This window comes from Condylura cristata, unplaced genomic scaffold (assembly GCF_000260355.1).
Source record: "Condylura cristata isolate star-nosed mole 26May11 unplaced genomic scaffold, ConCri1.0 scaffold00016, whole genome shotgun sequence".
In the NCBI taxonomy this organism is placed as follows: domain Eukaryota; kingdom Metazoa; phylum Chordata; class Mammalia; order Eulipotyphla; family Talpidae; genus Condylura; species Condylura cristata.
In genome coordinates this window covers 1878217-1889488 of record NW_004567117.1, presented here as the reverse complement: position 1 = coordinate 1889488, position 11272 = coordinate 1878217, and the positions used below count along the sequence as shown (strand labels likewise).

At 42.8% G+C, this 11272-nt stretch overlaps 1 protein-coding gene across 1 annotated transcript in view; it reads left to right on the top strand.

Moving 5' to 3' along the window:
• The window catches only part of TUBB6 (tubulin, beta 6 class V), an 18054-nt gene extending 6782 nt beyond the window's left edge, over window positions 1-11272 (top strand). Inside the window, exon 4 of the mRNA XM_004683726.2 lies at window positions 9792-11272. Coding sequence (XP_004683783.1) covers window positions 9792-10855 — 1064 coding nt within the window. The 3' untranslated portion in view covers window positions 10856-11272. The remainder of the gene's footprint in view (window positions 1-9791) is intronic.

Genomic DNA, 11272 nt, shown 5'->3' with positions numbered 1-11272 from the left:
TCCTCTGGGGCAGGCAGGGATCGAACTCATGCGGCAGTGGCTTAAGCTTCTTAGTGCAGTGCTTTAACCCGCTGCGCCACCAGGGAGGGCCTGAAGTCTATAATTTTTAATGGCTACATAATGTGTGGTTATTTCCTTAACAATGCCAAATAATGTGAATTGGGCTGCTTGACTTAAAATGTGCACTTAAAATGGCATAAAATAAGATTCAGCTACAGACACACACACACACAAAGATTAATAATGGGTTTATTTACAAAAGAGAGAGAAATGAATAATTCAGGGACAAAGAGAGATAAGATGGTTAATGTGTCCTATCAGTTCTGCTGACCTTTGCACACAGGGAGCTGGCAAAAAGGCAAGAGTCAAGCCATGCGCCAAGAGGCCAGGAGCCCCCACAGCCCTCATGTCTGGTTTTATATCAAAGTTGACTGCTTAACTCCACCTCTTGACCCCAGCGTGCTTCTCCTTGATGTTGATGGGATTTGTAGTTCCAGTGTCTGGGGTGGGGGTGGAATTCACAAAGCCCATATCTGTAGAGTTCGCTCGAGACATCCTTTCCCCCTAACAATTCCTCTTGCCATATTTTGTAGTAATATAGAAAGTTCATATGTAAATTCACCTAACGTTAGCCTGTTGCATTAGGCTGAAAAAGCAATGATGATTAGACTTAGAGTTTTTTAGACAATCTAAGTGAAGCTTCAAACCCAAGAAGCAGTCCAGTAGATTTACTCTGTGAGAGTTGTTCCAGTCAACACAAGTTTGAGTTTAGCTTTATATAGGTAGGAACTGTGAGTTACGGACATTTAGAATGTGATGACTCTTTAATAGGAGGAGCTTCTACTTCTGAGTTTTCCTGACCTAAAATTATGCTGGGGTTAGAAAGGAGTGCAGGACTTGATCTCTTCCTTTCTAGTGAATGTCCTGTAGAAGTGCAAAGATGGGCACAGGAGTTAAACACAGCACTACGAAGCTATTTGCAGGTGCTGTGGCATGAGTTCAAGCCAGAGAGCCGGCTCACATGGCACAGCAGACCTCTCCTGCTGCTCACCTCAATAGTCTATTTCAGTAGATCTTCCTGTTCTGCTCCCCATTCTGTCTCTTGGGGATTCTCTCATCACACCCCCTACCCTGCACCTCTGGCCTACACCCCAGTTCTTATATGTATAAATAAATAAATCCTTAAAAAAAAAGTGCAAAGGTTGGGTACCCACTGTTAGGTCTTCTTTTTTTTTTTCCATTTGAAAAGTTTGACTTTATCTTTAGGCAGCAGATTTCTGCATATGGGTGGGGTCTCCAGTAATTTTACAATATTTTTGTTACTAGTAACTGGGTTGTTTGCCTGCCACTTCTCAGAAGCCAAAAAAAAAAAGCAAAGATGGGGATTAAATCTTTATAACTTACTTTTAAAAAAAATTAGATTTACCAGCATCATGCTCCAAAGAAACTATTCTGACCCCTCATCTTTCGCTGGCTGTTTTCTAGTGAAATATAGAGACAGTTAATTATCAGTGAGGGGTGCTGTCACTCCAGGTGGCTAACAACTCCGGGAATTGAGGAGCCCGGTATTCTCTCAGCTCCCCCTCTGCAGACATCTGGGTTTTAGGAGCACTGCCTGGGGCGCTGGAACCAGTCTAGTTCCTCACTCTTCTTAGGCAGCTCCTGAGCTGAGGAGTTAACAGCGCAATTAAGTCAAACAATGTGTGAGCACAGACTGCTAGACGATGCTTTGTGCTCTTTTCACCCCACCCTGCCCTCACTCCCTATCATGTTTGCATATATAACAGTAGTATGTTTTATTTCTTAAAATTGGTATGTAGATATGAATTTGTTCATCAGGTCTCTTAGTGAAGCAAGGTGACCTCAGATAAGAGGTCTGGGGGTCTAGGTAACAAACTTTTGCTCAGTTCCTAGTATGCAGCTTGGTCCCTAGTATGAATCGCCTCATGTTAAACCATGTGCCACCATGAGACAGAATGGATCTGGGGGTTACCCTTTACCTACTCTTGTCTCACCGTTGGTGTGCAGCTGTACAACTCATTCTCGGTTTGTAGCTGACCATGTACAGCTGCCAATGCAAACCCACCTGGAACCTTGCAGAAACTGAAAGTATATATAAGCCCCAGCCTTTTGATGTAAGTCCACTGAGTCAGCACCAATGCATTAAACCTGCTTCTTGTTAGCCCCGGTGTCTAAGTTTCCCTTGTGCTATACGTTTCCACTGTATCGTAGAAGAAGCAAGTGCTTTCACACCTTCTGGAGGATTCTCCAAGGGTGAGGAAGCCAAAACTTCTCTGCCTGAGTTTTTTACTCCTACATGCCAGACACCTGTCAGGGAATCAGGTCTCCCCAGACAGCCTGCAGGGCACCTGAGACCTGTGAGTTTTTAGAGGGAGTCAAATCTGTGAAACATTTGAAAGTCGTAAAGTAGCACTCATAGCAGCAGCTTCACAACTGTGTAAGTTCTTGCTTTACTTTATGTCAATTGAAAAATGAGTGAGTAGGGCCCTCCTTAGTGGCACAATGGGTTAGAGCACAGCACTATGAAGGTAGCCGCAGTCACTTCAGTGTGAGTTCAGTTCTGACCAGGGGGGTGACCCACGTAACACAGCAGACCTCTCCTGACCCGCTCGCTGCTCCCCTCAGCAGTGTACTTCGTTGATCTGCCTATTCTGCTCCCCACTCTCTATCTGGTCCCTGCACCTCTGGCCTGTACCCCAGTACTGTATGCATAAATAAATAAATCTTTTTTTTTTTTAAAAAGAAGGAAAATTGAATAAGTATACTAAAGGTCTAGTTCTAGATGTTAGAAAAAGGGATGAAAAAAGATTAAGAACGTATTAAGATGACTAGATCATTTAATAACCTAAGTGGTAAATTTACCTTATAAACATTGGAAAATGCTACAAATGACATTTGGTACCTGAACACCACCAGGCTCACTTCTTGCCACTTTGCTTTGTCAGGATATGCATCTAGCTTTGATTCAGAATATTTAAAGTTTTTACAGATTTATTTAAAGTTTTACAGATTTAAATAGCTTTAATAGTAATTTTTAAAAGTGGACACTTTTAAATTAAGACTTGTGAATTGTCTAAATGAAGATGCTAATTTGTTTAAATGACATGCTTGTTCTGGGGGATGGGATACTTCCTGAATTATTAATATACTAGATTGTTGGCTAAACAGTTATTTTTTGTTAGTGTTAAAGTCATTGGTTAGTTTTAAAGTCATTCTCTCCTGTTAATGAAAGAGGCAGAATGACCTACTTGTTGGAGATGCTTCAACCTGTCCACTTTATAGCTAGCTGTTTCAGAGTTGGTAAATTAAAATGAACTATTACCATTCCCTTTTTGGCTTAAAAGAAATACCGACTCAAAGTAATATATCATTTTAAAAGGGAATGTTACCTGCATTTGAGTTGTGAACATGATTACACTTTCAAAAAAAAAAATAACCTTTCTTAATTAATTTCTGGTTGTATGGTCATCAAATTTGTTTCCTAGCAAGAGATACTTTCATGGAAAAAAATGAGAACACTGGAAAGGTAGACTTTTCTTATAGCCTTTCTTCACCTGAAACTCTCTCTTCCAGACTTATAGCTAAAAGGGGGCCAGAGACCCCCGTGCTCAGTCAGAGGACTCCATCCAGAGTGGGAGGGATGAGCACCCCCAGAGAGCCACAGGCCCCACGCCCGAGCCTAGTGATTGTAGCCAGTGTTCCACAATCTGGAAAGCTGACTAATGTCACAGCATCTCATCACAGAGGATGTGCAACTCATGACCCCTGCATATTTAACCAGGAACATCTGTTGCTATGAGACAGCAGGAAAGTATTTTCAGAAGTTACCAACTTCCTCCTTTTGTCAAGAGTAGGGAGAACTTCGTGGTGAATCAGACTAGAAGTATTGAGGGAACTGAATGAAGGTGTGAGCTGGAGGGAAGGCCAGTTCTGAGAACATGCACTTCTGACTGGAATGGGCTGGATTTGCTAGTATTCAGTGTAAGAGCTATCTACTGCCACCTATTTATTTTCAGTCACCACTCCATTGTAATGAAATAATTCCTGGCCCCTTCGTGGCAGTGGCCCCTGCAGCCCTTCCTTTTATACAGGTGCAACAACTCTACGTTGAGCCCAGGGGTGAGGCTAGCCCTGAGCACAAGACAGCCTGCGCTTCCGCCTTCTGTGTGGCCTGGCCTGGCTGTGCTTGCTTGGTTGGGTGCCAAGGAAACCAGACTTAGTGGGGCAAGAGGCAAGACAGTGACCATTTTGAGGCAGCTGGTCAGTTTCAATTAGTGACCCAGGTGGGAGGGGAGTCTGTTCAGAGCAGAGAACACTGTGTCCTCCCCGACAAGGAGATGCCCTCCTTCCGCAGTCTGCCAAGCCCAGCCCTGCTGTGGAGCAAGGGTCTTGCCAGCAATATTTTGACAGGGGCAGCAGGGCAGAGCTGGGGACGGAGGCTGAGCTCACCAGAAGGTGGGGCTGACATCCCAGTGTGCCCAAGCTGCCAGCAAGGGCTGAGGTCTGCTCAGACAGTCCTGCCCTCCTGGAGATGTCAATATTTACTGTTCAAATGTGTTTGTTTTCATTACAAAGGTAAAGCAGTTTGCACATTTCCCCCCTTAAACAAGGCAAAGTTTATAGTGTAAAAACAGAAACCCCTCATGACCCCTGAGACTTGTTCCCTGGAACAACTAAATGCTATAGACACTGGAAATGTGTCATGCCTGCCTTGTTGTGTACACATATACTCGTGTACATGTGTGCATGCATGCGCACACACACAGGTGATTTTAAAAAATATATAAGATGTATATATACATACATATATTTATATATTAGCAATCATTTTTGGCTAGTTTTTGAATAGTGTAGAGTTGATTTTTTTTTTTGGAATTATGCTACACACACCTTGAGTTCACTGCCATAGTTTAGATACATCTTACAGTGTTGACAGTGCTTTTCCAGCACAGAGGTGTCATCCTCCAGTAATCCCCCACTTACTGATGTTTTAAAATTTAGGCATGTTTTCAGATTTTAATTCCTCTTAATTATCACAAGCACCTGTCTACTTGTTTTTATAAGCCATATGTGATGTTAAAACTTCATATCCTGTCAACCCATCTTCAGAGACAACCACAGTTATTAGTTCAGTGTGTATTTATTCAATTTATCTTCTAAGTGCATTTTAAAATATTTTAGTAAAGTTAAAAATGTCCATTTTGATTGTTAGCTAAGTGAAGCCTCTGTGTGGTCCAGTCAGAAGGTGTTCACGGAACGAATGAGCTCCTTCCTACCTCAAGCTGCTGTCCCGGCCTCTCCTGGGAGAGGCCTGGGCCCTTTCTGAAGCTCCGGGTGCAGAGACAGCAGGTGCAGAGACAGCAGATGCGAGTCTGCTATAAGGATCCCACCTACAGTAGCCGCCAGCCACATACACAGTGCAGGCCTTTGGGGGTGTTTCCCCTCATTAACTAGTTTTTGAAAATCATTCCATGTAAGTACTAGGGTTGAAAAGGATAGTATCCATTTGAAAGATATCATTGACTTAACCTTTTCTCTGTTCATAGGTACTTAAGATTCTTTTCATTTTTCTTACCATTACAAACTGCTCCTGCAGGGATATCTATCTAGGAAAATTTATAGAAGTAACATTGTTTGAATCTAAGGAATAGTTTAATTATTTTGATAGATGTTGCCAAATCGTTCTCTGAACTCCATCCTCTTCCATGGTTATGCCTTGCCCCAAACCCTCACCAACACAGTGTTACCAAACTTTTGACTTCTGTCCACCTAGGGGAGCAACAGAATCTCCTTGTTTTGTTTATTTTTAAAATATTTATTTATTCGTGCATACAAAACTGGGCTCAGGTCAGAATCCAGGGGCAGTGAGAGGATTCACCAGAGACAGAATGGGGAGCAGAACAGGCAGATTGAGTAAGTACTCTGCTGACGGGAGCAGTGAGCAAGACAGGAGAGGTCTGCTGCACCATGTGGGTCAGCTCCCTGGGGTTGAACTAGTGTTGAAGCGGCTGCAGTTAGTTTCATAGTGCTTTAACCCTTTGCGCCACAAAAGAGGGCCCTGAATCTCCTTGTTTAAAGTTGTATTACCTGTATGAGGAGCACAGCAAATATCTGAGTTATTTGAATTCCCTTCCCTGTGAATTTATATCCTTTGCCCATTTTCTTAAAGGCTGTTATCCTACTTTTGTAGAACTTCTTTAAATCTGTAAGGAGGCTTTCCTTTCTATGTGATCGAGTCAGTAATAGTCATATATTTCAAAGTTTACAGGAGAATCTCAAAAGGAAAGGTTGCTTTTCTTGTTGTAAGGACATCCACTTAGCCTTCACAGTGCTTTGCACTGATTGATGTGAGAGATGCACAGAAACCTAAGTTCCTCAAGAGCAGGCCCTTGTATAGATTGCAGAATTGAGGGGTGCACCCTGTCCTGTGTGCATGAGAACCTTATGTCTATTCCCCCTTACCTGCTGCAGTTTAAGTGTTTCCCAGGGAGCCATCTCAGAGGTGTCACTGCAATCTTGCTCAGTTTCCTCTATCTGTGTGGAAGCACTAGGGATGACCCTCCCACTCAGAGCTCAGGAGCTGGTCTCTGGATAGTGCACATAAAGTTTTACCACCAGCAAGCTGTAGACAAAAGCCAAATTCACATCTTCAGAATGGGGAGAGGTCCCTGCCGTGCAGAGGAGCAGTGCCTTTGCCCATATGGAGTCCACATGGCCTCTGCCTGTCTCATTCTCCATGTCCACTTTGTGCATAGCCTGCCCACCCCCTCCTCCAGCAGCATGTCCTTGTCTTTTATTCAACATGTACAGAAAACTTGATAAAGGGTTCTGTGAGATTTATTTAAACTTTCTATATAAATTACTTTTCTTTCAAGATGTGGCACATATATACAATGGAATATTACTCAGCAATCAAAAAGAGATAAACACATGCCTTTTGCAGCAACATGGATGGAGCTGGAAGGGATCATGCTTAGTGAAATAATCCAGAAAGAAAAAGAATACCAGATGGTTTCACTCATAGCAAGAGCATAAGGCATCAGGGAAGAAAAAAAAAGGGAGAGACTAACAAATGTAATAGAGTAAAAATGAAAACAATAAACAACTATAAACCAGAGACATTTTATGGGGATGGGAGGGGGGATCGGAAGTGGGGTGTGAAGAGTGCACTGGACTGTGGTGATGGCACACAGGTGAACTGATGATGGGAGGCCCATGGGGATTATAACTGAAATGGAAAATGCACAAAATGGAGAATGATGTAAAAAAAAAAAAGTGGGAAAAATTACTCTTCTTTTCAAAAATAGAGTTTGATATACCCACTCACTAAAGAAATACAACATGCCTTTTACTAAACTTTCTTGCCTCCTAAATAACTTAAAAGTTTAGCTGTATATTAGATTATCTTATTAAGAGCTAGTGTGAAAAACAGTAGTTTCTTTTTTATATAGTTCATTAAGTACATTATTTCTATCAGTCTGTTCTTGCTGGTTTTTGTAAGCTAGCTCACAGTATGCTCTAGCACTGAAACACAGTTCTCCATGTTTTCTAGTGTCCTTTGAGATGCATATTAACATTTGTTTTAGACCTGAAAAAATCAAGTTTTTAGCAGAAAATGAGTTTGGTCCGGAGGATTGCTCTGATGACTGACTGCCTTTGCCAGTTACAAAAGCTGCCTAATAGTTTTATAACCTGAAGAAGCCAGCTCTGTAAAATTTGACAGAAGTATACTTAAAACATTTCATTAAAAACTCATATGTGGGCCTTCACCCCTGGTGGCGAAATGGATTAAAGCCTAGCACTATGAAGCTATCCCCAGCCAGGGAGCTGACCCACATGACATGGCAGACCTCACCTGACCCACCCGCTGGTCCCCTCAGCAGTTTATTTTAGTTAGTCTGCCTGTTCTGCTCCCTGCTCCATCTCTAGTGAATCCCTGCACCTCAGGCCTGTACCCCAGTTCTTGTATGCATAAGTAAATAAATCTTTTAAAAAATCATATGGGCAAAATTGAATTAAAATTACTATTCCGGGTCCTCCCTGGTGGCGCAGCGGGTTAAAGCACAGCACTAAGAAGCTTAAGCCACTTCCGCATGAGTTCGATTCCCGCCTGCCCCGGAGGAGCTCCACATGGCAGGCAGACCTCTCCTGATCTGCCCGCTGCTCCCCTCAGCAGTGTACTTCCTCGGTCTTCCTGTTCTGTTCCCCTCTCTGTCTCTGGTGAATCCTCTCACCTCCACATCTCTAGCCTGTACCCCAGTTCTATATGAATAAATAAATAAATCTTTAAAAAAAATTACTATTCCTATTTTCCCAGCTTAAATGAAACAAATGCCTTTAAATGAAGGAATTGGCATCTGCTAAGTCTTGGTAAAGTTTTTTGTTATCTTCCTGAAACAGAAGAATTAATACAAGTCAGGTGGTTTCCAATTCTGCTTTCCAAAAAATTGAGTTTTTGGCCAAAAGAAGACTAAATATCTTTTTTTTTGATGACTGAGGGACATGCAGTGTTTAGGTGTTTTGAGGGCATATACAGCAATAGTATTTGAAGAACCCTGCATTATAGGAAATTTGCAGTGTCCAGAAAAGTGAAAACTAAGTATGTTCCTCCAGTCCTCTTTAGCCAGTTCCTTTTAGGTACAACAATTCACATATACACTTAGGCCTGAACTTATGTGCCTAGAAAACATACCCTCTCTACTGATAGATCAATTTTTCATGAAATGAACCGAGAAATGGGACCTTAAATTTGTATTAAAAGCCAAACTTTCATACTGAAAATTTCTTCCATGAAAGAAAGTAAAAATAGCATGTTTAGTGAAAATGCACCATCATACAGAAAAGAGTAATTGGGAGTTCTTTTTCTAGTTTTTTATCTAGTTTTTTTATCTGGCTGGATAAAAATATAGAAATATTTCAGGTATATCAGTAGCTTTATTGCCTCTGGACTTAAAGCAATTTGAGGACAGGAATCGCTTCCTATACTATTTAATTAAAATTGTAAAATAAACTGGTGCTCAGAAAATTCTGCAATGGTAGTTCTGGATGATGAATTTGTGTGGGGTGTAGGGTGTTCCATTAACCTGAAGACATATTTCTGTTCTGAAAAGGAAATATTTGGACATGGTACAAAATCAAAATGTTCAACAGAAAGGGGAAAGTAATTTGTTATTTCAATGGATAGCTTTAGATTCTTTTAAATGTTACCATGTTCAAGAATTGCCTGTCTAAAAATGAGAATGAGAGTTACCAGGTTAAAAGATAGGAACAGCTTAGGAACTGGTAGCTGCTTTGAGTTGTCTAACACAGTTGTACTGTTTATTCTACGTGCTCATTGGCAACATGATGGCTGCATGCTTTCCATACCTACCTGGTGTATTATCTGATCATTTTTTAAAAAAGATTTACTTATTTATGCATACAGAACTGCGTTACAGGCCAGAGGTGCAGGGGCAGTGAGAGGCATCACCAGAGTGGGAAGCAGAATAGGCAGATCAATGAAGTACACTGCTTAGGGGAGCAGCGGGAGAGACAAGAGAGGTCTGCTGCACCATGTGAATCACTTCCGGGGTGGGGGATCGAACTCCCACTGTGTCCTAACCCTAGCTAGCTAGCTTGCAGTGCTGTGTCCTAATTCTTGGTGCCACCAGGGAGGGCTCATCTAATAATTTCTAACACATCTTCTCCATCATTTTAAAAGTACCATTGATAGTGAGCAACTCCTTCCTTTGCCACCCTGTTTGAAATCATGCTTCTCTACTTTATTCTAGGACAAACTGGTGCAGGAAACAACTGGGCAAAGGGCCACTACACAGAAGGGGCAGAGCTTGTGGACTCAGTGCTGGATGTGGTGAGGAAGGAGTGTGAGCACTGTGACTGTCTGCAGGGCTTCCAGCTCACCCACTCCCTGGGGGGCGGGACAGGCTCAGGCATGGGCACGCTGCTTATCAGCAAGATCAGGGAGGAGTATCCTGACAGAATCATGAACACCTTCAGTGTCATGCCCTCTCCCAAAGTCTCGGACACTGTGGTCGAGCCCTACAATGCCACCTTGTCCGTGCACCAGCTGGTGGAGAATACAGACGAGACCTATTGCATTGACAACGAGGCCCTGTATGACATCTGCTTTCGCACCCTGAAGCTCACCACGCCCACCTACGGGGACCTCAACCACCTGGTGTCAGCCACCATGAGTGGGGTCACCACCTCCCTGCGCTTCCCAGGCCAGCTCAATGCTGACCTCCGAAAGCTGGCCGTGAACATGGTCCCTTTCCCCCGCCTGCACTTCTTCATGCCTGGCTTTGCACCCCTGACAGCCAGAGGCAGCCAGCAGTACCGGGCCTTGACGGTGCCTGAGCTGACTCAGCAGATGTTTGATGCCAAGAACATGATGGCCGCCTGTGACCCCAGACACGGGCGTTACCTGACCGTAGCCACTGTCTTCCGTGGTCCAATGTCTATGAAGGAGGTGGATGAGCAGATGCTGGCTATCCAGAACAAGAACAGCAGCTACTTCGTGGAGTGGATCCCCAATAATGTCAAGGTGGCCGTGTGTGACATCCCCCCTAGGGGTCTCAAGATGGCCTCCACCTTCATTGGGAACAGCACAGCCATCCAGGAGCTGTTCAAGCGCATCTCGGAGCAGTTTTCTGCTATGTTCCGCCGGAAGGCTTTCCTGCACTGGTTTACAGGAGAAGGCATGGATGAAATGGAATTCACAGAAGCAGAGAGCAACATGAATGACCTGGTATCTGAATACCAGCAGTATCAGGAAGCCACAGCCAATGATGGCGAAGAAGCTTTTGAAGATGATGAAGAGGAGATCAATGAGTAAAAGTGTGCCTGTCTCCAATAGTTCTATTTGGATGTTTTTCTCTGTAACTGGTGCATCCTCACTTTAATGGTCTGTGTGGTAATAGTCCCTCACAAATGAAATAAAATCGTACAATCAGTCATTTGGTATAAAGTATATTAAAATGGCAGAGAATTGGCAGTTGGACCAAACCAGTAGATTGGGGAATTTTCTAGTGGTGGAAGACTTGAACTAACTAATGGGCCACAAATAAGAGACTGAATAAAGTTCACCTCTGTTACATGTTTAGTGATGTCTTAGAATTTGCAGGAAGTTAGAAACAGTGCTTTTCATCCTTTGTGAAGAAACCTGAAGCAGTATTGCCTTATACTGAATGTGATATTGATTGAACTTGGAAACATCTATTCATAATAAAACACTAATAAAACTCTTCGCTTC